Source organism: Channa argus, chromosome 18, assembly GCF_033026475.1.
Source record: "Channa argus isolate prfri chromosome 18, Channa argus male v1.0, whole genome shotgun sequence".
Taxonomy (NCBI): domain Eukaryota; kingdom Metazoa; phylum Chordata; class Actinopteri; order Anabantiformes; family Channidae; genus Channa; species Channa argus.
In genome coordinates, this window is record NC_090214.1 from 19087755 (window position 1) to 19115152 (window position 27398).

General features: G+C 39.9%; 1 protein-coding gene across 12 annotated transcripts in view; it reads right to left on the reverse strand.

Moving 5' to 3' along the window:
- Nucleotides 1–27398, reverse strand: part of LOC137103731 (transcription factor 4-like) — a 198727-nt gene that overhangs the window by 44475 nt on the left and 126854 nt on the right. For 2 of the 12 annotated variants that reach the window (XM_067484343.1, XM_067484345.1), the window contains exon 1: nucleotides 15434–15785. The exons of 9 other annotated variants lie outside the window; for them this stretch is intronic. In XM_067484343.1, coding sequence (XP_067340444.1) covers nucleotides 15434–15502 — 69 coding nt within the window. In that variant the 5' untranslated portion in view covers nucleotides 15503–15785. Of the gene's footprint in view, nucleotides 1–15433; nucleotides 15786–27398 lie in introns of those variants that run through there. One more of the 12 variants, XM_067484346.1, reaches the window with a different exon arrangement.

The window sequence follows — 27398 nt, forward strand, 5'->3', positions numbered from 1 at the left end:
CCAGAGGTCTGGGGATGTATGTCTATGTGTGTGCGGGTGTGTGTGGGTGTGTGTGAGAGAGAGGAGCAATACCCACCAGAGGAAGGAAATAACGAATCGCACTGCGGCTTTACAGAACACCAAGGGCTCCATAACTGCGCGCACACACACACACACACACACTGTCTCTCTCTCTCTCTCTCTCTCTCTCTCTCTCTATATATATATATATATATATATTTATTTATATATCTTTCTCTCATCACTATTAATCCTATAAAACCCACATATTTTCATAGTATTTCCTACAGAGCAATATCTTTCAGGAATTTTCAATATGAAATTTCCTCTTTGAAACTGCTGTCATTTGGTAATATTATAAAGAATATTGAAAGAGCTGCTGCCACAGTTGAACGAAGCTGGTGGAAAGCCAGTAAATATACACCATATGAAAACCCTTAAAAGACACATTTGGAAAATTCTTCCTGTCTGACATTTTATTTCAACAATTTCGTGTTTTTAATTTTTATTTTACTGAGGCTGAATTGTGCACAAACAAACACACACAAAACACCCAGTTCTAAGTTACTGAATTATGACATTTATGTAAAAGGTTATAAAAATAATTTACAATCAAGCAAAATTGTTAGACTACATTTTATTAAAATTAATCTTAGTACTATTTGTAACTGAGTATTTGTGTATCTTTGTTTATGCAGGGTCTGACCTCTCTCTGTCTTTATGTGTGAGCGAGAGACTGTGTGTGTGTGTGTGTGTGTGTCTGCATGCATTCTCCATCTGTGCAGGTGAAAAACGAGGTGGTGCGTGCACGTCTGTTGGCACATGTGAGAATCGTCACGTGTGTGTGTGAGATTGCGTGCAGGTTTTCAGGCCCGAGAACAAAAGCATTTCTCCACAGGTGACGGCTCTTTACGAGTCTCTTCCACACTCATTTTATTAGCCTCCCTATATTCCTTTTAACCACCAGCACCGTTTTTTTTTTTTTCTGGCAAAGTCACCACACAGACGTTTTTTTTTTTTCTCCTTCTCTTTTTTACCAATTTCCTTTGATTTAATTACTACCACATGCTGCCGACTGCCAGAGATTGTTAGTGAGAAAACCGCCTCGACCAATGCAGAGTTCTGACAGGCCAGAGAGGAAAGACTCACTGAAATACACATAAACACACGCAAAGCCGTGACATTTAAAGAAGACAGATGCATAAACAGCTAAGTTATCATACTTTTAAGGGCCGTGATTTACTATAGTTTTTAAAATTTGAACTGAATTCTAATTGAATCAGAAAACAAAACCTAGACACTGATTCTAGCTGTTGCTTGTCTTCTGTTCTTACTGCTGGTAAAACTACTTCTCATTTTTACATTTCTGTTTCTACACTCGCTTCATTAACAAGAGCTTTGGAGATACTGCACCTAGTTCACAGTACGAATTCTTTGCCTGCTTCCAGTCTTTAAGCTTAACTAGGCTTCTGGGACTCAGATATTAGAGAAATAGAGGATTTCCAAACATTTTTGACTGTTTTTTTTAATAAAACAGAAAAAGAGGAAATTGGTGCCAAATTAGAGGAAGTTTCGTAGTGGTGGTACACTCTGTCAATAGGCTAAAGTCTGAAACCCCACAGAGATAGTGAAGCATTTCAAAACTCGATCCAGGCTAAAAAATGTCTTCATCCGATGTGTCCATTCCCGCTTGTTCTGAAACAGATGAGGACGCACAGAAAATGTGCGTGTGCATGTGTGTGTATGTGCATGAGAGAGCGAGAGAGAGAGAGAGAGAGAGAGAGAGAGAGAGAGAGAGAGAGAGGGAGAGAGAGAGAGAGCTCTGTTTGTGACAATTAGCTGAATCCCAATGCAGAAGTACATTTTTTCTACTGATGCTTTCTATTACAACAGAGGTCAAAGGTCAAGCCCAATAGTTGATAACCATTCTTTGTCTTGTTAATGGCACTTTGGCAGAACAGATGCAGAGTAAATTTTACATTTGAACCCTGCTTTATAGGACAGAAATGAACAAAGAAAGAAATCACATACAGACTGAAACAGCGACATAAGACAGTAGAGGAGAGAAAAGACAAGAAAAAAACTGCAGAGGTTGGTGTTGAGCCTGTTGGTTGTCTGACAGTTCATTAAATGTTTCTCATAAATAATGATCTGATTAAATAATTAATACCTCTTTTGGACTTTGTCATAGAGGGGCAATACTCAGGTTTATAAACCCAAACACTGAATGAAAAGATGACTACAATTCACAGACAAAAAATGGATTTTCCAACATTTTTCCTACATATTCTGGTAAAAAGTTTTAAAGAAGAAAGAAGGAGGAAATAAAAACTGTAATAAAACCCCACCCAAACCAGCTTATGTATGGACAGCATACCACATATTCTACACAATTTTACAGACCTGAAGAGGTGGTAGTATCCAAACTATCACAAGAAAAAATAAAAAACAAGAAAAACAACAAAATAAAAAAAAAAGAAAATTAAGGGAGAGAATGAGAGACAAAGAAAGAAAGACAGATGTAGAGAGCAAGAGCATCCTGACCGGTTTGTCTGCTGCCACCATGTCAAACACGCTTGTCACACGCACACAAACAAACACACACAAACAGACACACACACGCAAACATGTTCTCTCAGCTGGCACGGAGGCAGGCAGCCCGACAACCAATCAAAATGGTTGTTGCAGGGCATGCAGCCAATGAGACCTCTGCTCTCTGTGGCAGCCAAGCTGTCAGGGTGAGAACAAGAGTGTACGTAGGAAGCAGCAAGTGTGTGTGTTTGACTATACACTCCACACACATATACATACCCCTGCTCATGCTATCAGTCACTTTCCATTTCTAGTCAAGTTTGCAGTATATTCAAGGATTCGGTTTTGATTCCTTTCTCTGTTCTATGTCTTTTTCTCCAATTTTGATCGTGTTTATAAAAGACTACTTCTGTATTAATTGGTTATTGTTTCCAAGTTGTACTCTTTCTCTGACAGTCTGACCGTTGTCCACACTGAACTGCCAAAAGGAAACTTTAAAATTACATAATCACTGTATAAACTGACCACACAAGGTCACAAGCAAAACTTGGTGTCACCTTGGATACACACAGGATGTCCGGCCTGCTGAGCTGTTGTAAAAATGTAACTTTGCTGTAAAATAGAGACAGAAGTAGAAAATTGTAACTCACTTACAAAACAACACTCTGGTATAATTTCACATGTGCAATAACGTCCATTTTAACTCAGGCCTGTGATCAAATGATATCCAAATGTGTGGGGGTTAAATTTGGAAAGTGTGTGTGTGTGTTTCTCCTCCTGTTGTGTCTTCACTGTCTCCTTCACCTCCTATAAGATGGCTGCCATGGCATTTTAATCAGATTTGTGGATTCCAACTGAGAAAGTTGGAGTGTTACAACACGAACAACGTCACCAGAGTGCTGGGTCACAGGGACACGGTTACCGAGGCAACGCGCCGGCAGGCATCTAAAAACCCGAGCCAAAAGCTAAGATGGCTGCCATGGCATGTTAATTATTGAAGAGGGTGCAGACGGAGAGTCAGGAGCAGTGAGCACGGCTACTGGTGGGATGCTGGGTCACAGTGATCCCGTTGCCACGGTGATGCTGCCGACGGGTGCCTGGGTCTCATTCACCACGTAACATGGCAACAGAAGCATCCGTCGCAAGCACAAACCGATACCAAACCAAACGCTAAGATGGCTGCCACAGGAAGTGAGGGACGACAAGAAACACTTCACCTGCTGATTCAGGTTACAACGTAAAACAAAAGTATTAGCAGGAAATATTATACATGTAATGTCATACATTGGCAGGAACATTTTAACGCTTATCTAAATATACTTAAATGCTTTCAATTCTACATAACTACAGCTGTCTATTTGATCATTTTACAGTTAAAACAGAACACAGCAACAATTACACAAAAGCAAAAAAAAAAAAGCACTAAAGCATTACACACCAAGGGACATACATTAACACACTTAATCCTTCATCTTTATCATTTAGGCTTACAGGCAGTTTAATCATTGACCTCTTTATGCAGAGACTGTCTGTGCAGCCATTAGACCAGCCAGCTGCTGCGCTATATATCTCTGAATCTCTTTTTACCTACTTCCCACCATATTCATGTGAAATGATTTTAAAGGGGATCACAGCTTGGTTTGATAGTATTAACAAAGCTGGAGCCAGGGAGCGACGTGCAGGTGGCAGGTACTACTAACTTTCTAACCCTTCTAACCCATACACACTGCAGCATTTCAAGGACATGGGGAAATTGTGAAAGAAAATGTAACTTGCTTGCAGAATTAAAGAAATTCCAAATAAGGTTATCTTGCTGCAAAGTAGTGTATTTTGCATGTCAGGCTACAGCAATGACCTAAAACCTAAACTTCAAACTTGAATTACGAGAGCTAGAAAAAAAAAAGAACGGCTAAAGACAATGCAGTTAGGAAGATTTGGTCAAACTGATAACCAAGACCTCTATGTCCCACAAGAAGTCCCACACTTGATAGGAACTATTTTCTAAAGTTGATATGAAAGTTGATATGATCTGATCTAAATTTGATTGTCTGTTTCTGCACAGCTTCATCATTTTAAACAAGTTTCTACCAGTTTACTTCTGTTTGATCCCAGATCAAGATCCAAAGAAAAGAAAGTCAAGCTTATGTTCAAAATATTTCAGAGCAACATTAAATCAGTGAATAGAAGCCAGAAGATGCAAAGAACTTCGTGCTTTGATTTCTCTAGAGCTGTTAAGGCTTTAGAGGTTGTTCCAAGAGGCTGACAGCTTAAATCAAGTGCACCTTAACTGGTTCAAACAGAGAGGGTGGGTCCTGTGAACATCTGATTCTGATCCCGTTCAGCCTGGTGATCCATAAAAATGTTAATAAGCATTAGAGCATCGGCCTCCTGTGTGGACTGACTCACTGCACTCTGCTCTTATTTCCACTGGGCCTGTCAGCCTCCACATTCATCTTATTTATCAGCCTGTCTAGGTTGAAAACAATAGTGACTAGATAAAAAGGGAAATAATACTGCCACAATATTTAAGTAATTGATGGCTTAAACATCATACTGATTATTCAGCTATTCATACATTATTGTATTATCAGTCATGGAGCAAGTTTCTCCAGAGGGTGGAGGAAGAAGGAAGTTTATCCATATAATATAAAGAGTTTATCCTCTGGGGAGCAAGGTAGTGATCAGCAAACTTAGTAATATCAAGACATTTGTTTTCACTTTATTGTAATTGCAGTTTCTTGAGGAGCCCCCTCCATTTGAAAAAAACTGAAGCAACTAACATCATTTGCATTTTTTCTACAGTTCAATCAGATGAATTGAGTTATTTGAGTTGTTTGAGGTTTTCACTCCCTGTGATCAGGTGTTTAAAGAGGACAGCACTCTTTCACAGATCTCAGTTTTTCTGTGTCCATTGTATTAGACAAAGGTCTGTTCACATATAGTGTCCATATCTCATGCAGATATTGCGATAAATGAAGCAAGTAGTTTTTCTTTTTTTTAAATTGTAGTGCAATGAAAAGTGCCTCACATCTTGCAACTTGCATAATGGGCTCTGTCTAATCAGGGTCTACGAGGTTCCTGATGGTGGTGGAAACAGATTATAGAAAAGATAGCCTTTGGCAAATTGAGTTAGTTAGTGAGTCACCTGTCTGTTCACACATGACACACATCTATAAAAACCATGTCCACTGCAAACCTTCTAAAGACCACGGGAAGAACTGTCTATCACTATGGATTACATTATTTTCAACTGAGGTGTTTGTCTAAAGTGAGGTACAGTAAGTGAAATGAAAATGGCATATAAGGATACATGGTGACACAATTACAATGAAGTATTATTTAGGTGTGCTAGTGCTGCTATCAACAGGTAAAATCTATAGATGTGTAATGAAACAACTGTAATGCATGAAGCTAAATACAGAACACGAACTTTACTATCATGTATGTAAGAAAAGCAACAAATCATCACATTTTAGAAAATAAACATATAAGACATTATTCAAATTTTGATCTAGCGATGCAGAATTTTTAGTCATGTCATTAATTAACTTATTGTTACAGCTCCTTTCAAAGCTATTTATTAAACGTACATTTGACTTAACTCAGAATCACTCCACAGAGAAGAAATATCATCAGTCATAAAATAAGTTCATAAAAAAAAAAAAACCTGCCCCCCCTGAAAAGCAGCACATAAGAAGCAGTTTTTAGTGCAGATACGCAGCCGGTAAGAGCCTCTAATAGCCAACATATGGAAGCTCGCTTGTTGCCAGCAACACAATCAGGACTGCATTATTTGGCCCACACTGGAATAATAAAGGAGTGAGATCAAAGAGCTGATTACTTCAGCAATGCAGAGCTGCAGGATTCTTTTCTGTTTGTTCTTTCTTTATGTCATTCTTTATTCCTCTTTCCTCTGCCTTTGACTCATTCTTACTCGCTTTACTTTTTCCATCTTTTTTCTACTACCAGGTATCAAACTGTCTGGATTCTGCATCAAAACTATTACAGCGTGTGTGTGTGTGAATGTGTGTGTATGTGTGTGTGTGCATGTGTGTGTGTGTGTGTGTCTGTGTGAGCAATGATGCTTTTGGCTGAAGATGCATCTGAGTACAAACAGCAGCATAAACCAAAACCAATGTCATGTTGACCAGATGCTTGTCTCCATATGCATTCTTTTCTTTGAATAGATAGATAGATAGATAGATAGATAGATAGATAGATAAATAGATAGATGCTCGATCTTTTTGTTCAGAAAATGTAGAGTTGAGAGTTTACACAGTGACTGCAGGGGTTTGAGCTCCAACTGTTTCATATGTTCTGTTATTATGTGTGTGTTTGTATGTGACCTATTTGCACGGAACCTGGCAGTGCCAGAACTGGACAAAATGGGCATCACACCAACAGTCCTCTCAGCATGGCACACTAACAATCCTTACAATGCCCCCGTGTATGTGTGTTTGACGGCCTGTTAAACAGCCTATCCCACACAGATACTGATACCTTTGATTTTAAATGCACGTAGCACGTCACTAATGTACTAGCGGTTTGCTGTCCAAACTAAATCAAAAAATGTCCATGACCTTTGATGTCCAGCTATTTTAAATTAAACACCAGAGTACAATAGGACATTGTCTGTTTATAGAACAGGCTTTTATACAGATAAGTAGTCAAATTGTTGCAGGAAATAATTTGGTTGGTTTAGATTAGTTTGTTGTGTTTAAGGTTAAAATAGTGTCAGTGACGTATGAAAGGTGTCTGCTCACTGTGCTGCTTTCAGAGTAACTGCACCTAACAAGACAAACATTTTGCGATGACATGGTAAAAAGGAAGGGATGGAAATGACTTTTGCTTTACTCCATGTTCAAAAGTGATTGCTTCTTGCATTTCAGTGTCAGACTGAATTAGCTGTGTTATAAAGGAAAGTCAATTACAGTCAATTACACCAATATAAATAATAAAGAAAGATTTACTTTGTGTTTGGACATATAAAAGAAGAAAGAGCAGAAAATTCCCACTCATGTAAAACTGTGACTTGAGTAAATTAGACCATTTATAGACACATGACTGCACCTAAAGGCACCATTAGCATCAAAGACTAGGACACTCATCCACCTCTCTGTCTGAACTGTATGATCCTCGTCTAAACTGTCACTGCCGTAGAAGCTAAACTGCTAACACAATATGTGTCTACTGTCTAAGCTACAGCAGCTCATTAACTGACATTCAGCTGTAGCTTGCTGCATTGTTTTACAGTTTTGTTGTCTAGTTGTTTAAAGTGTGACAGCTGTCCAGTGTTTATCAGTGAGTCCATGCAGACTCCCTAACAGCTCACCACAGCATGACTGACCCACTAAAACACACACATAGACACACACACACACACACACACACACACACACACGAAAAGACACTCAAACACACAGTTACCAAAATGACAAACGCCCCAATTTCCACTGTCATAATGAAGACGGGTGGATTTTATGTGTGTGTATGTGCAGATGGGCTCTACAGTGTGAACAAGTGTGGCAGCTCTGGTTTAGAGTAGTGTGTTCTACCACCACACACACACACACCCACGCAAAGAACACACATCTTTTCTTTATTCTCTGGCCAAAAATGTTAACTTACTTAAGCTTGCCTTTCTGCTGTGAAGCTTGTGCTTAGTCCATCAGAGTATAGGCTTTAACATGGACACACACACACACACAGAAACACAAACACACAAACACACACACAAAAAAACCCCAACAAATCAGCCATTGCAAATCACCAGTGTTCCCAGCTAACAGTAACAGGAGTGAGGGTCTGAGCGACAGCAGCTACCCAGCAGAGGAACCAAATACTCTAAACACAGCACGAAGAAATCCGAGCTGAAGTGATAATGTAGTACAGACAGTGTTTTACAACAGCACAGAACATAAAACCCCAGCTGGGCTTTTGTTATGTTTTATCAAATTGAAGCTGAATGAGTAAAACTCAAGCCAAAGCAACACATAAATCCAACGCTATAATCGCATTTTTACTTCTCAATTATATCAAGAATTTTTAAAAAAGTCAGCTTTTAGGTCACACGAGCTGCTTTCTTCAAATATTATTAGCTTATCCAGCGGAGGACAGAAGATCTATAAGTTGGACTAATGTTGATGTGGTCTGCTGAGTGACCGTCAGTTAGAGCCACAAGCTCACAGCCAAACATTTAAGGAGTGAAAATGTGTCATCCAGCAGATGCTTTGCAAACTTTTTGCCACAGGTTTTGTTTCTTGGGCTATGGCATACAGGCAATCAGTAATATTTGGTATGGTTATACTGCATGTAGCCCAAAAAGAATAATTGCAGACACTAAAATGGTCTAAACCTTCAGAGTCAAACATGAAATTCACTAAATCTAAATATGTTTCAGCTTAAAAAAGTAGGACAGAATTAGAGAACAATCAAAAATATCAGTACCAAAGTACATCATATAGGAAACATTATATTAAATACTCCTACACATATACTACAATATATTAGGTGTCAATTAAGAAAACGTTTGTTACAAAAGTTACAATAGGGAATAATGTGTGGCTAATCAGCAGGTCAAAATCTCTAGACCTCCAATATGGCTGCCAGCATGAGTTCTTCTTTATTTAGCCAGCCGACCAAATACATTAACTGTCAAGCACTGCTGCCGATATTGTCTGTCTCTCTCTGCTTGCCGACCTCGATGCCAAGCGGTTTGATCTCGCTGGCAGGCATTCAATCACACACCGGGAATCAAACGTGCAACTCAGAAGAGTCAGAGTGGACGTTCCCGGCTATCCAAAGAATGCCAGCCCATTCAGCCCTGCTATGGTCTATTCTCACTTATGCACGAAAAATGAGACACACAAACACACACACAGAGGTGATTTTTTTTCTGTCACTATGTGTGTGTGTGTGTTTGGAGGGACACACTTTTCATTTTAGCAGCTAAGATTTTTAAAGGTTTATGAAGGTTTCTAAAGAGTGAGGCGGGGGGCACAGGAGAACACATAAGTGCAGAAAATGTTGTATGTTTTACTCTATATGTTTGCATTGGTCGCATCAGATGAATCCGTGAACAGCTGTGATCTGCTGAAAGTATCAGATATTGTAGCACACAGTCATGTACAGAGATGTACTGAGTTTATGGTCATGTGATTTCAATCTTTTATATCACTGTGATTTGTCCTCACCTGAGAAGCAAGGTGCATGCTGTAATCGTTGGAAGATATTTCAAGATGGACAGGAGCGTGTGTGTCAAACTCCCTTTTCATGTGAATCTATTACTTTAGAGTACAGGAAAATCTGATAACAGGGCAAATTATGTCTAATGACTAATAATTATAAGATATGTGAAGCCCAGAAGCCGACATGCTTCTGATAAAACAGTGTTAAATGACACAGTCATGATTTTGCACATTGTGCAGCTTTACTCACTCTTTTTCTACTGCAGTTAAACATAAGGTGCCATAAAACTGGCTTTTTAATAAACACTTCAAAAAATACAAACCAAAACTTGATGCTTCCTTTTCAACCTCTAATCCCAATAATACCTTGCACCATTTATATCTCACAGCCACATTTTAAAAGGGAATGTATACAGGGGATGTATACACCAAATACTCTAAAAACCCAAACTTACCAAAAAACAAACTATACATATAAAATATGCATATTGCTAGTTGTAAAAGCAATCTTGGACCCTAGCAGCGGCTCCTCTGATGTTAAAATTTCAAACATGTGACAAATAGGGCGTCATTATTGCCCTGCTAAATAACCTGTACATTAGTACTGAAGAGCGACATTATACAAGAATCCATCAAGAAAAAAAGTCCTATGACTAAATATTGTATTGAACACACCCTTATCTATAATATTAATGGGTAAAAATTATGTGTGCAAATCATGATTTTAAAAGGTGAATCCAAATCAGGAAAATGTGTTGGTTTAAAACAACCAGTGTTTAAAATATCAATAAATATGTTGGGGTATTTGTTGGATCAATCATTTACGTTCAACATGAGTAATATAATATTTTATAATTTCATGTTGATTAAGAGTTTGAGAAAACAAACTTTAATCTAGTGAAAAAAGAGAATAAATTATAATAATTAATTGTTGTAAAAATGTAATGAATGTGGAAGAGAGATGGAGATGACAAGACTTTAGGAACTAACAAACCTGAATGATTGAAGGTACAATTGAAAGCCTCAATTGATAAATGTTACCTTGACCAAAAAAATAAATAAAAATAAAAATCAAGTAACGACTGCAGTGTGTACGTCTGTGTATCAGCTTGTTCATCAGCAGCATCAGTGTCAGATAATCTGATGCAGAAGGATTAGGTTTAAGCCTGAACAGTGTTTTGGGCTCTAACACACACAAACACACACACACACTCACACACACACACAGAAACATACAATAAGCCATACAGGAAAAACTGTATGACCCCTCTGACTGTGCAGCACTTCAGCATGCACAGACACGGACATACAAACACATATTTTAAGTATAAATGCACCATCTTTGTTCGTATACAAAGAAAGGTTCAGAAAAGTGAATGAAAGTATTTATACACACATACACATAAACACAGCCACACACACATGCATTCACAAACATTCACATGCTTTCTTATAACTTGCAGTACATGGTGTAGGGCAAAACCCATGTGCAGCCTTATTCAACGTTAACAGAATATTTTTAACATTGAAATGTTAACATTTTTAACATATAACAAAACCCACTAGTTTACACAAGTACATACAATGCACATTTTAAAAAGCTGAAACACACAAAAACGCTTTTTGAAAAACAGAAAATTAAAAACTGGTTGTAAAGAGAAAGATCCAAGCTCAGAGGTAACAGAAACTGCTAAATTAATTACACACAGTATTTATGATTCTTTAAAATCTCAAATACAAAGAAAAGAAGCAGACAGAAAATATAAGTCTATAAAATAAGTTTATGCTGGTACATAACAAAAAGGGACACCTGACATTTACACACAAAATTACACAAACATGCTAAAAACATATAACATCAAATGTTTTATTTAATTATTCTGAAAAACTCAGGCAAATGGAGAAAAATCCCAACCAGCACACACACACACACACACACACACACAATGTGTCTATTTATAAAGTTATAATTGCATAACATGCTGTGCTCTAATTCCAGGCTACTGAGCACACAGAATGTCCACACACAGACACACACACACAACTATAACTCGCCTTTACCATCAATTTACTTTTCATATACAAAGCAAAGTACTTGAAATAAAAGGCAACATGGTAAAAAAAAAATCTAACTAACACACACACATTCCGTACAGCTTTCTATTAAAAAGCATCTTCAATTCGCAAAGACTTATTTCCACACGCACTGATGCAAGAGTGAAAGAGTTCTCTGTGTACTTTCATTTTAAAATTATTTATAAAGTAAAAACATTAAATACATTTTTTATTTGCTGATTCATATTTGTAGGTGAAGTTGATAAGAGTTCAATCCCATTATCTTTAAAAACACTCCAATGATAACGAACGTGCAATTAAACATTTCTATGAGAAAAAAAAAAGAATTTTATCTTGAAGCACGCTTAAAGCTTGACCTTTGACCTCTTCTCTACAGCTTCTGCTGTCTGACAGTGGAAGAACGAAAATATAAATTTTACGTTGTTCCCAAGGAATACAAAAATATATAGAGGGCAAGTCAATTTACACAAATATGTAAATGTTTTAATTGAATTCAAAAATAGTGACTTAGAAACACAATTTTATTTTCAGCTGTAAATGTGGTGCATTTGCAAAAACGATAAATTTCATTAAATAAAAAATCTATTATTCTTCTCACATCCCGAGTGCTGTTTGTCTCAGAAAAGCAGCGAACACTAAATAAATTGCAGACAAACAGACTTGTCAGTTTAAAGTGTGTGTTTCCTGTGGCTGCACATTGAAAGCGGACTGCAGGATTTTGGCAGGCTGCTCCAGGACTCTCCTAATTAAAACTTGCTGAATATTCAAATGCTGTGTTAGCATAACAATAGCCGGCTGGCCGGGCCGGCTTTAAATGAGGCCTTTTGTTTTAACCGAGCTTTTTGCTGCCTCATTAAGTGCTGGAGCTTAAGTTAGCGCGCCGACAGCCGCTAACCGAAGCACAGGCCTTGGCCCTCACCCTCCTCCTCCTATCTCCACCTCTGTCCTCCCCCATGCTCTTCCCGAACCAAAGCCCCGATTCAGCCTCTTCACAGTTTGGTCTCCCTGGGCCGAGGCTCTCGGCTGCTGCAGTAGCAGCAGCAGCAAATCTTTTCGAACATTTCTGTCTCTTCTCTCAATCCACTTTGCCCCACTTTCCACTCGCTCCCCTTTTCTGCCTCCATAACGCACCGCCCGGCCTAAATGTGCTTCCTCGCAAGCACAGGATCACCAAAACATCTGAAACCCAGCTGGCTAAAACCATCAAACAGCTACAAAAACAGGACACAAGAAGACAAACAACATTACTTTATTCCAAGTGATTTTCGCATTTGTGTGTTTTCTCTTTCTGCCAGCGGACTGCGGGTGTAAACAAGCTGTGACACAGACAGACAGAGTGAAACGGGGGGTGAAGTGAAGATAGAAAGAAGCTTGGCACTGGATCAAGACCGTCAACACAATGCACCATGCGAGCAAGCCAGCCAGCCACCAAACAATGTGGCAGTGCCACGTCGTGCCCTGTGGCATCACCAAACTAAAGAGCTCCTGCTTCATGTGAATGTGCCAAGATACAAAGAAGGGCCTGAACTATGGCGAGAAAGTAGGTACAAAAAGCACAAGGCTCAAGAGCTAATGGCCGACGGCGTGGGTGAAGTGTTCGGTGGCCGGATAGAGGCTGGAGACCGGCGGCGAGCAGACGGAAGGCGACTGCTAGGGTCTGCGACAGCATTCACACAACAGAGGCTCTGTTTAAAACCATCTGAACACAGATGATTGTTAGTCCACGTCTTAAACAAATATTACCTGGGAGATTTGAGGGCAAAAAAATTCAAAATCCAGTAAATGCTCAGTAATTTCATATATTTCTCTACAAACCTGTAAATATATGGGATGGTGGATCAACTGAGAAGAAATTAAAAACTGAAATTGAACCTCATGAACTGAATCAAATCTTACTCCTTAATCAAATATAAAACCATTTTGTGCAAAAATGCAATTTTACAATTTATCCACTAAATAAACAAACAGTAATAAATGGCTTCTTGCTGTTATTTAAAGGACAGACTCAAAGCTATGGTCTTTTCTCAGATTTTTTTCAGAGGGGCCTTAAAGCTGCAAGTTCATATTCTTGTTCTTCTAAATTAAAGTTTACAAAATATGGGGAAATAAACCTTTTTTGCTTTCATTGTTTCACCTTCACACTGTAAAATTTGTCCCCGGCCTTGTTGTCATTATCCCTTTATTTTCTCCATCACCTTTATGCTCAGGCAAAAGCAGAAACGAGTCAAAGGTGAGAACTGTCAGCAAGAGGGCTGACAGTTCAGTGACAGGTGGATCTGTAGGAAATCCCAGCCTTCCATCTTAATTTGCACCTGCGTCTCGCAGACATTCCTGCTTCTACGCTGGCAAAACTGTGAAATTCTTTCAATCCTGCCTCACTTTACACTGTTTCTCATTTCTAGCCTTCACTGTGCCCCTCCTTCTATAAATCATTTCACCCTGCACCTTTTGTTTTACAGGTGGGGCTTACTGGGAGACAGACAGGTTCACAGGAGGTCAGACAGCCTCATAGATGCTGTCAGATGGGGTTTTAAATAAATATAAAATCTTTTTGAGCTCACTGATATTTTACAACTGAAAAAAAATCATAGGCTGTACAATATATCTACATAAATAAATGCACACCGATGCACATATAGGTCCTTTGGCAGCTTTTATTTGCCTTTATAGAGTTTGCCTCATTTATAATATTTTATTCTTATAAAATAGATTTAATAATATAATTGATGACAGAAGATCAGTAAAATTTAATTTAATTTCAGTTTTGCCTTAAATTAATTTTCAAGTTTATTGCTAAAAATTGCTGAGCATAAGATATCTCATCAGTAAATTAAGGCAGAAGAAAATATGACAGACCAAACAATTTTAAGGCATTTTTGAGAGAAATTAAACACATGAAAGTCCCAGAGGCAGAACGAAGCCCCAAAACCACGTGTGCAAATCCGCCTGAGAGAAACAAAAACATGAATTCGGTTCAATTTGTGCCTTTATTTTGTCGCTTTAAAAAAAAATGATAGAGCTAAGCCACATGAAAAGACGGAGATAAATCTGCATGGCAGATTACTTCAAGCTGGATATGAAAAGGTCTGATGCACAAAAACAGAGAGAAAGATAAAATGCTCCAACAGGGACTGTTAAAACCAAGCTTATAAGCTAGATTTGATTTTTATAAACACACACACACACACATTTGTGAGGAGTCAGTCCAAGTTATGGATCTTAAGCGCTCCTGCACTTTGCAGAAGCTACTTTCAGACACTTTCCCTGCCACACACACACACACACACACACACACACACAAACACACACGCGCGTATTTCCCAAGATAAACAACAGCCCCCGTAGTCTTTTCCGAAAATAAAACACTCGGGCATAAAGCCGCTCACAGTCCGTTCGCACTTCGCTGTTTAACACGGTAGTCTACTCTCTTCACCTTCACCCCCCCTCCCCCCTCTCTGTCTCTCTCTCTCTCTCTCTCTCTCTCTCTCTCTCGCTCTCTCTGCCCCCCCACCCCTCACTCTTCTTCTCTTTTCCCTCTCTCTACCCTTTGCCCCCTCTCTCTTTTTCTCTGTGTGACTCCCAAACGGTCGCGAAGGAAAAGCAAGAAAAGGTGAAAAGGATGGAGAAGTCCGTCTTACCGCTTTGCCGTTGTAGTAATACATCAGTGAGCTGCCTGTCATCCCGGGGATGGTGTACGCACAATACATCGTTCGTCTCCTCCGCAAAAAGAAGGAAAAAGTACTTCTCCTATTTTCCTCTCCGTCAGTCTCTGTTTTTGTTTTTAAAGCCTCCCCCACCCCTTCCTTTTTCTTCTAATCCACCTTCCTTCTCTCTCCTCTTCTGTTTGAACTTTTTCGGGATTTGTTATGATCTCAAACTCTCGCCGCTCCGCTCGCGTGCTCCTGCCTGAGCGTTTTTTTTCCCCGCCGACAATTCCTTCAGTTGCATTTTCCCATATGGCCGAGCCGAGGCACGCGGAATATGCAAAGTAGGCAGAGAGAGAGGGAGATAGAGAGCGAGAGAGAGAGAGAGAGAGAGAGAGAGAGAGAGAGAGGAGTGCCCCTCCCCTTCACTCTGTCTCTCCCCTTCACTCTGTCTTTCCCCCTCTCTCTCTCTCTCTCTCTCTCTCACACGCACACACACACACAAACAGACATACACACACACTTCTGTCTCTTACACGCTCAGCCTAAGCGCGCGTACGGAACATGTACGGAAAGAGGGAGGCTGAAAGGTATCTCACGCGCACGTAAGCACACAGACGCTCTCGGAAACGCGCGCGGTCGCCGCCACTCTTTCAACTTTCCGAAGTAAATCTGGAAGCCATCCCTCCCTCCATCACCCCCCCCCCCCCATCTATCCCCCCATCCCTCCCTCTCTCTATCCCTCCTTCCGCCTTTGAACTGAGCCGAATATTCACTTTTTCCACCGCGTGCAGCCCGCACACTTCTCTCAACACAGCGTCTTCCTCCTTAACTACTCCTCCTCTCCTCCTCTTCTCATCCTCATGTCGTGTCTTCTTTCCTCCCCATTTTTCTCCTTGTTTGCCCCCTTCTTTACACCTCTCCTTCCATGTTTTGCCCTCCCCTTCTTCCCTTCCTCTAATTACTTGTTTCCTCCTTGCCTATTAACTCTCCTTGCATCTTGCCTTTTTTCCTAGTCTCCTATTTTCGTACTCTTTTTCCGTCTCCTTCTTCCTTTCTCGCCTCTTTTTCTCGTTTTCATATCTTTTCTTCAGTTTCCTCTGGTTGTATCCTCTCTTCTTCTTTGCACTTTAAACTAATGAAATACAGCCAAAATCTTGATCTCCAGCTGTCTCAGCAGAGGCTTTTTATTAAATGTAACCAATTTTTGCATAGAAGTATCAATAACTTCACTGTTATTAATCACACAAGTGATAAGTGACTATGACATGCAAACAAACAAAGGCTGGCAGTAACAAAGCTGATGTTGTAGCTCAGGCATGGCCTTAAAAATATAATATCTCACTATATAGTTTACTTTTTGAAGTAGTTAAAAGTTAAATACAACTGAACACATGGTGTCTATCTTGTCAGTTTACTTTTTTTTGTATTTCCAAAGTAAAATTAATTTCTTTTGCCCCTTCACTGTAACTCAGTACAGGTATACTGTATAGTCTTGCTGTTTTTTTTTTTTTAAACCAAGTGCAGTTTGATGGGGTGGCTGGCTACCCAGGGGTTGTGGTCAGTTTTTGGGGGGCTCAGTGCTGTCTGTAGCCACTGGATTAGTTTTCAATTTCCATATTATAATTTTTTTATCAGAATGCAAAAGGTTTCCCTTTGTTTGTGACAGTTGAAAAAGGCCTATAAACATCTTAGTTCTGATGAATTTTCATGCAAAAATAAAATCATGTTTCATGTTTAAATATAATCATGTTGTGTGTGGAGCTGCTCACTTGTTTGCTTTTTGATTGCCAATTCCATTCAAACTGGTCAGATGGTGTTGTCACAATGAAAGGTAAACTTAAAATTACCACAAAGGATTACAAGGAGTATTGATTCCTGGGATTTATCACAACTGCTACAAAGACTTACTATATTTCTAATTTCTTCAAATCAGGTTGGTTAAACTAAAATAAATTAAACATTTAAATTAAAAGATCAACTTTGACCAACTGTACAAGCCTTTGATATTATTACGGTTGACATTTTGGGTCTTCTTACATTTACGTCTTTGCATTGACAGTAATTAAGATATACTTTATTGGTTGGGAAATGGTTGTAAACAGCTGCTGTATTCAAGGTGCTACTACTTGGGGACACTTGGTAAGTGGGAATTGAACCCCTGACACTGCAATAAATCGATGACAGCTTTACCAAGTAAAACAAAACTGCCCCAGTGAGCAAACTGTTTGGTAAACTCTGTACACATGCAATTTATTAGTGCCCTGTCACACATTTAGGGGACCACAAGTCCTCTGACCAGCAGGTTAACCACAACTTTTAATTCTCTCCTTTTAAATCTAAATTAAATTGCTACTAGTTTTTTGTTTTTAACATTAGCTTTTTTTTTTGTGCTCCGTCAAAAGCTGGTGAGAAATATTTCGTTTCAACCTGTGTATTATATAAATACAGTGTGTGGAATGACAATAAAGAATCTTGAATCTTGAATCTAACTTTAACGTCCGCACATAATTTGTCCCTACTCTCATACAAACTCCAGACATATTTGTTGAGTGAGCCCGACATGCCATCAGGTGTCCATTGAAGCTCCACCCATTTGATGCTATAGGCACCGAAACAGCTGTTAGTGTAACAATATCGATTTTGCTAAACAGTCGAAAATGCTAGATTACAACTGTGCAAACAGAGAGGTTCGATTTGGTTTAGGCACAAAGACATGAGTTAAGTTTAGGCAGTAAATAAAAAATACCTAGGTTAGGGTTAGCTCTCATTTATTTTATGCAATGTACTTTCACATCCTTGTGGTCACAATTACAATGACTGAAAGCAGTTACACACTGGACTCGAATGGCAGTGTTCTGTAGGAAAGTCCCTCACTTTGTACACCCAACAAGTGACCCTAACCCCACTAAGTGAACAGATCTGCAACTTTAAGATTGGTGAAGTGGCCCTTTAAAACCACACTGGTAAAAAAGCGAGAGCCATCGAGAAAATACAGACAGTCACCATAACAGTCAGTGGTTCAGTCTTCCAAATTTCATATTAACATCGTCATCGTTCATCCTATTCAAACACATAATAGACTCCAAAACAAGCGAGCAGACCTCCCAAACCTCTCTCTCTCTTTCTCCATCACTCACTCTTTATCTCGCTCTCCCTCTCTTCTTTCAGCTTTAATTTGATTAAAAAGCGAGCTGCAGGAAGAGGAGGGAGGGCTGATGCACATCTAATAAGTGGACCATCTGTCTGCAGCGCTGGCTGGCTCCCAGCATTGTACCCAACCAGACTGCATGGGAAATGAAGGGAGAGATGAAGGGATGGAGAGATAGAGGGAGGAATGGAGTGCTCGGGGAGGGGTGGGGGGTGGGGTGGGGGGATTACAGAACCCAAAAAGAGTGACCCGGTTGAGGAAAAGAAGCAGAGGCAGCATTTTTAATTTTGTCTGATGCTTGCTTGGTCAACAAACCTGCAGAGTCGATGAAGAAGAATGAAGAGCAGAGGAAAGGCAGAAGAGGACAGGACGAAAGAGAGTGTTAAAAGGAGAGCGTTAGGAGAGCAGACGAAGAGAGGATGAAGAGACGAGGTGATGCCAGGACAAAGGAAGGAAGCAAGGGAGAGAAAATAGGGGAGGTTCGCGGGCAAGGGGAGGGTTAAGTGTGAGGGAGTTGAGGGGAGGATGAAAGGAGGTGTTCAGAGGAAAAAAATGAGGCTGGAGAGGAGACATTAAGGGAGGTGAGGAGAGAGGGTAGGACAGAGGTGTGGAGGGAAAAAAGGATAGTGGAGAAGTGGAGGAACGGGGACAAGATATGAGAAATGAAGTGAGGCAAGGAGAAAAAAGAAAGACGACAAAAGATGAGAGAAGGTAGGAGGAGAGGTTGGGGGGGCAAGAGAAAGAGGAAAGGAGCAGAGGATGAGGCGGGAACATGGTTGAGAGCGGAGGGGAAGAAAAGAAGTGGGAAGGGACAAGAAGAAGGAACAGAAAGTAAGGACAGATAAAGAAGGGAGTGCTAAAAATGCAGCAGAGGACAGGTGAAGAAGAAAGAGAAAGGGGGACTTAAAGAGAAAAGAGGGGGGGGTGGAGAGGAGTGGAAACTGAGGGAGGGGAAGGATAGAAAGAAAAGAGGAAACAAGGAGAAAGGCAATGTGGAGAAAGGGAGACAAAAGGAGAGACTTTAAGCTGAGTGGTCATTTCTGTATTTACTCCTTCACGTTGACCTTTGACCTTAAGGTACAAAAGTCTATTCCGAGCACACAAAGGCATGACCTCCCACATATTTAAGGTGGACTGGAGACGTAAACAAGACAACAGGCATTGTCTGTTTATGCTTTACAATGAAGCCAAAATCAAAAGACAATGCTCATGTTCCTTCCTCCTCTCCTCCCTTCCTCTTTCTCCCTGCCTTCTCCTCTTCCTTCCCTCCTTTCTTAACCAACTAAGCCCACTCCCTTCTGTCGTCTTCCTTCCTCCCTCCCTTTTTCCTCCTCCCACCTCTTTTTTCTCTCCCCATCGTTCCAACTCTACAACCTTTTCTTCCTCCTTCTTTTTATAGTCACCACTTCTTCTCTTTCTACAGCTCATGGCTCTTTCCCATTTTTTCCCGCCCTTTTCTTTCCCAATTCCACCTTCAAAGCCTCCTCTTCCTCCACCTCAACACCCACTTTTCTTCCTCCGTTCTTTTCTCCAATCACTTACGTAGCCTTTCCTCATTCCCCCTTTCTCCAACCTTGCCCTCGGAGGCTTTGCTTTTCTCACACATTATCTCTTTCTCCCCACATCCTGTTCTTCCCTCCCTCCTTGTATCCTCTCTTCCTTATACTTGTCACTTCTTTTTTCATCCCCACATTCTCCTCCTCCTCATCTTTTCTGGTGTTGAGATGACAGTTATATTATAATCTCACATTTCATCCTGATTTCACGGTGACAGGATTTTCCTTCATATTACAACACCCTGTTGTCAATCTCTCTCTCTCTCTCTCTCTTTCTCTATACTTGTATGTGTCAATGTCTCTCGCCCTGTTTTACATCTATTTTCGTTGCCCCACTTGTTTCCTCCTCTCTCAATATCTTCCTCCTTCCCCTGTCATTTTTCAGCATGTTTGGTTTCTGTCATTTTTTTCCCTCCTATTTTTTATTATTTCTAATTTTGATTTGTTTCTTTCTTCTGTAAGTTCATCTTTCTCTTATTTCTGTGTCTGTGTGTCTGTCCTAAAGACCTAGGAACTGTCTGCCACACACACACACACACACACGCACAAATACACACACACACACACACACTTAGGATGATTGTACTTTGTTCTCTTCATACACCCACTTCCACATCACCACTGTGAGCCTTTGATTTGAGTCTTTTTATGTTGCAGGTCTCAATTTACAAACAATAAATTATCGACAAGACTGAGAAGAGTCGAGAGCAGGCAGTTACACACACACACTCACGCACACACGCACACAGACACATCAAAGTACACACACACACACACACACACACTCATCTGAAACTGTGACAGATGAATGATGATCCACCATGTCTAAATTTTACATTGTATAAAATTCATAATTCTGCTTGGAAATCATTCAAAAATAGATTTTAATTCCAGGTCTTGTCTCATTATCATCCTGTTAAGACATTTCCTTCAGTAGCAGTGGTCCAGGTAATTATTATTTGTATCCATGGTAACAGAAACTGCTGGAGTTAATCCAGTGTGATTTTTCATGCGACAGATTGACAAAAACAACAATATTTGGTGTAAATAAACAGGGCTCAGGTGTAGCCCACACTTGACTCACAATCATGGCAACATCACATCACCCAAAGCATGATGGGAACCCTGATGGTACAAGCTTCAATCATATTCTAATACCAATAAAAAAATTAAACAGCTGTTTCAGTTCGACATTCTTAATACAGGCTTTGACATTACTGAAGCTTTTTCTTTTTCATTTCCCCCTTTTCAACTACATAAAAAAAAAACTACAAAACTAAAAGCCTCATTCAGGGAGGGGTTGCAGATCTGTTTTTAAGGCTCTAGAGCTCCACCAACCCATAGTGAGACACACTATCTACAAATGGAGAAGACTTGGAACAAGAGTGAACCTTCCGAGAAGTGGTCGACCTTCCAAAAATAGTCCAAGAACATACTGATGACTCACCCAGGAAGCCAAAAAAGATCCAAGGAAAACATCTAAGGACTGTCTCTCACCTCAATAAAGTTTTTTATGTTTGCACTATTTGAACAATATGGGGTAGAAATGGCATCATGGGATAGTGCTGAGGTAAAAACCCCTGCTAACCCAGAAGAACATTAAAGCTCAACTGAATCCTGCCACAACATACTTAAGATGATCCTTAAATCCTTTTAGGAGAACCATCTGTGGACTGATGAGTCAAAAGCTGAACTGTTTGGAGGGACAGGGGTTAACAGTCAGGGATCCAAGTAAATGTTTGCAGGAAAGGTAGGAGATAAAAAAAAAGCATGCGTAAAGATCTGAAACTAGTTAGATTAAATTCAGTGTATGAATTTGAAGTAGCTTGCTTAATAGAAGTGCAGCCTGAAATATCCATGCTAGCTTAAAAAACAGCAGAGGGTCGGTGGGTCAGTTGGTGGCTGGCAGGTAAATAGGTAAATAGACGGACAAAAAGGCACTAAAGCGATGACGGAGTGAAAAGAAAGAAAGATAGAGTTCTTCATTCTCTCTTTGGTGTAATCAGCAGAAAAAAACCTGACATGGCCTCAATTCTGACAGAGAAAATCAGACGCTAATTTTCCTCCAAAATACAAACAGAGGAAAAGAGCAAGAGAGGAGAGAGTACCCAAAGTGTTTAGAGAGAAAGTGTGTAAGTGTGTCTGTGATGTGACTGTCTGAAGAAGGTGTGTGTGTGTGTGTGTGTGTGTGCGCGCGTGTGTGTGTGTCTGGCATCCATCAGATCCACAGCTTGTTGAAAAAACAGTAAGCACAGTGCACAGAGAGAGAGAGAGAGGCGAACGAACGAGTGCTGTTGCACGGTAATTATGTATGCATGATTTAATCTGCAACTCAATAATATGCAAATATATTCATATGTTAGTTTCTTAATTAAAAATGCAAAGCAGCCCTTATGGTGATTTTTCTGTGATTTTCTTTTCAGCCTAACAAACGGAACATTTTGAGAATTTCAACAAATTGGAGGGAAGTGCTTTGGTGGGGGGTTTACAAAAAAAAGAATCTACTACTTCCTGTAGTTTAGGACTAATTAATGAGGTAGGGGTGGGGTGACTTGTTGAATGTAGGTAAACTTTGTTATACAACCTTAAGTACATCATAGAAACAATTCTTCTTTAATACAGGTTTTGAGAAGTTACTTCTTTCTGATTCATAAATAGTATTAACGCCAACATGTAAGTCATAATTACAACTATGGCTACTCCTGTCGTACATAACAACAGTGGAGGAATCGAGCTGATGTTGTAAAATGAGCGGCAAAGTTAATATGGGAAGAAAGTCAGTCTTAACTACGTGTTTACTATTGTAACTTCTTGTTTCTTTTCCTTTCAGCTGTTTCCCTTAAGGGGTTACCACAGCGAATCATCTGCCTCCATCTAACGCTGTCCTTTCCATTCTCTTCTCTCTGATGTCCTCAACCTCGTCTGATGTCCCCATCCTCGTCACTCCCAAAGAGAACCTCCACATCTTAAGCTCTGCTACCTCCAGCTCTGCCTCCTGTCTTTTCTTCAGTGCCACTGTCTCTAGAACAACATCTCTGGTCTCACCACCATCTTGAGCACCTTTCCTTTCATTCTCGCTGATGCTCTTTTATTACACAACACACCTGACACTTTTCTCCACCCGTTGCAACCTGCTTCACCTCTTTTCCACACTCTCCGTTGCTCTGAACCGTTGACCCTAAGTACTTTTTAAAGTCCAGCACCTTTTTCACAGCTTTTCTCTGCTCTGCTACACTTTGCAGTCGGAGAAGCACTTCAGGTGGTTATTGTTATTACATTACAATAATTGAGAATGCTACAAATCTTTGCTCTTTGCCAAGGCTGTTCAATGAGACAGGGTCACAGGAGGCTTTGATAGCACCTTTTCATAATAAAGAAGTCATATTATACAATGGTTTTGTTGTACAATTACATTTACATTTACATTTACATTTAGTCATTTAGCAGACACTTTTATCCAAAGCGGCTTACAAGTGAGGTACAAGGCAAGCAAAAATCTAAGTCAAGGAGAACCTGTAAATTAACAGTTGCGATGATGGGTGTCCATATGAAGCAAAACATAACCAGAACCAACCCTGTCTAAAAATCTGGTTCCTGTACAACAAAACTGCAAATGTAATTACGTTATTCTGGGAAACGCTATGTGCTTGAAATTACGAGGGCCTTAAAGAGACAGGAGTGAAAGGCTGGCACACACTTAATGTCTGTACTGCCAATTATGAATGTAATTCAGTTGTGACGACTGGTCGGACCTACTTGGTCCTAGTCAGCTCCGGTCCGGCCAAGTCGGCGCTGACAGTCGGCAGAGACAATCGTTAAGTGAGTGCTGCTTAAAGATTTTAGTCTTTAATCTTAAGACCCTTGTCGCTGCCAGTCATTCTCACAACAATTAGTTCAAACATGTTTAATGTTACCACTTTTAACACTTTCACCCATAAAGTGTTAAGTTAAAAAGTCAAAGTTCCCGGTTGCCGGCATATTTGTTTTGGTCCAAGAACACATGAGAATGTCCAGTCGCTAATTGTGCTGTCCCCAGTTTACTCAGTCGTCGATTGTGTGCTACTTCCAGACTTTCAGAGACAGTGAAATCTGTGATAGTGGGTGGAAACAGTCTTTATGTGTGAACTGCCCAGTCTTTGACAGTGTTTGCCAGTCCTTAGGTGTGTCCCCAGCTTTAAACAAACTGGTCTATACAGACGGGAAGAAGAAGGTCTCCATAGAGACCCAATGTAAGTGAAAAATAAGCAGTTTCTGGAGTTATTCGTCATACAAAACTGTTTTAATAGAGCTGCTGCATAAAAATATAAATTTAAATGTATGCATAATATGGCCTTTTAATGATTAGCTTAGCACCACCAAGACATTACCAGTTTTTAATTAAATAAATCATCTCTTGGATGAATTGCCATGAAATATAGTAAAGATATTCATGCTTCTCTCAAACTGAATTATGTCATTGTGACATGCTGAAATCTGCTGTTAGCTCAAACTGAAACACCAGTGCCAAAAACATCTTAACATGAATTTCTTGCTTGAAATATCTCAACAACAAATGTGGTGGTACACGTGTAGTTGAAAGAACTAAATGCTTCAAAGTTCCGTTCATTTAAAAAAGTAAAAATTTGACATAAAAAAAAACCAAGTCAGCAGGCTGTTTTGGAGACTTGCAATCTGTTCACCATTTAAACATTCAAACCTGAGATCAATTTCTTGGGCCTGGCTTGGTGTGAAATGTTTTCCCTACCGCTGAGCAGTTCATCCAGCACGAAGTGCAACCTGCTGCTGAAAGAAAGGCCCGCTCAGCACTTTGTGTTCAGGTGTACTTTACACAGAGCGTGCTCAGACTGAAAACAATGATTAAAGATGAAGCTAATCCACGGCACCAGCATGCATTACAGCCTCACGACAGGGTGTGTGTGTTTTATGTGGGTGTGTTACGAGGCTGATATTCAGATTGCTAAGACAGAGGCTTTGTAGAAACCAGTGCTCTCATTAGAACAAAGTTAAAAAAAGCCTGTTGTTTTTAGTTGGAAACATGTAAGCGGAAAGGTTCTCTGTCACTATAATGTCGGCTGCTGAAGCTGCAGTATGTATTAGATTAACGATTTGAATCAATTATGATTTAATGTGGTAAAAAATAAAATGGGGAAAAATGGGGAAAACTTCTTTGTGCACTGTAGATGAAGCTCGACCAAGATTGTTACCATAGTCAAATCCGCCATTAGATGCAGGCTCCTAAGGCTGAGGGACCCACATTTTCCCCATCTCCTTAACCTTCTGCGTAAACTTTTAAATTATCTGTTCAAGCTAAAAAACTGATGAAGATTGAACAACTGTGTGATAAGTGCAGATAAACATCTCTCACGTGTTGTTTTTCTGGGATTACAAATTAATTTCTCCACAGGAAAATGGTTTTGACAGCTTGTCATGTTAAGATCACAGAGCAATTAGCTATCAGCAGGCACCACTCTCCAAATACTACTTTGTGTTGCATTCAAGGAAGATCTGACGACAGATAATCAGGTGCGAAACAAACATAACATTTATACACTTTCCGAAATTTAACACTAGAAACATGGATGTTGTGAAAATGATAATGTAAATTTGAAACCATTTGTTTAAAAAAAAACAACACAAAAACCAAAATGACACTTTCTTTAAAAAGAAAATGAATGAAAGCAGAACTGAGCTTGAAAATTTAGTGCAGCTGAGGCAACTGAGAAATATGTAACACATTATCAATGATTTAAAGTGGTTTTGTCATCACCACCAGTACAAGCTGATGTGTGTGTGTTTGCGCGAAAGCGCGTCTCTGTGTGACAACATGTGATATTCATCGTAGCCTTGGAGAGTGCTGCAAATCAGAGTGCCGTTTTCTGCTGCCTGTTACTGCAGCCAGATATTTGGACTCAGGAATGCAGGAATGCACAAGGGAATTTTCACATCTGCAGCAGGCATTCATGTGTGCGTGGCTGTGAGTGTGTTAAAGAGAGCGGTCTTTGTAGAAGCCAAATGTCCTCACTTGGACAGAAAGGCAGCAGACATCTTAAGGCTGAGGTCATTTCATTGACAAAGAACCTCTGAAGCACTGAGGCAGATGTGAAAGAAAAAACTCAGATACCTGATTAAAGTAAAGGTCAGATAGTGAGTATCAACAACTAACTGCTAACTAAATTACCTGAACCTGTCCAGACCAGTTTATTAGGCCGGTCTTTGTGTCAAAGTGTGTGTGTGTGGGGGGGGGGGGGGGGGAAACAAGACAAACAAATTAAGAAAAGTACATTCTTTTATGTCCAGATTACATTGGAACATTTATAATTTATTGCAATGACTTATAAGCAATTTAAGTCAGAGTCCTTCAAAGTAAAGTAACACATTGTGTTTCCCAATATGTACTGTATATGTACTGTATGCATTAAATGAAAAGTCTAACTTGGCATAAATTTAAAGTTCTCCGTCGGGAAAAGAGGCTCCACAAATAACACGTGCACATACATGCACGCACGCATACACGTCTGCAAACGAATGCTTTGTAATTTAATTAGTCAGTTTCCCATCTGACACAAAATGGCAGCCGTGGCGCATCGGTGTGGGCCATCGTGGGGCAGAGAGCCAAGCAAATCGTTTACAACACATTCACATACCACACACTCTTAAAGACATTTCTTTTAATTCTGTTATTTGTTTCACACATTCAGTGTTAACAGCAGTTCAAAACCAAATTGACTTGTCTTGGGGAGAAAGACAGGTCAATGCATATGGAATTTCCAGGGCAATGAGTCACCAAAGCATCCGCGCAACATAAGTAAATGCACAGCTGTCTGTCAGCACGCACATGTGTGTGTGTGTGTGTGTGGCAGTTTTACCATGAGGTCATTCCAGACTAAAGCTACTTTCTGGTTTCTTCAGTATAAACACTGAAACCGCTGCAGGACAACAGCACCATTGTAAACTCAAGCTGCTGCCTGTTCTCTATCGAGTCCATTACTGTTTCACAACAGAACACCTCAGAGTGCATTAAAGCTCCTATATGAGCTCCAAGAAAAACAAAGCGTGTGTTTAAATCCTCCCCCATGTGCTTTTGGTTTTATTTAACTCGTGGTTAGTTTCACTTGTCACCTGTCACCTGTAGCATGAAGCAGTAATGTTGTTGCTGTGGTTACCAGAAGCTTAATATAAATTGGGCAGTGATTTAAAACAAACTGTAAATTCAACTGTAAATGCACACTATTACTTAACGTTAGGATCTAGA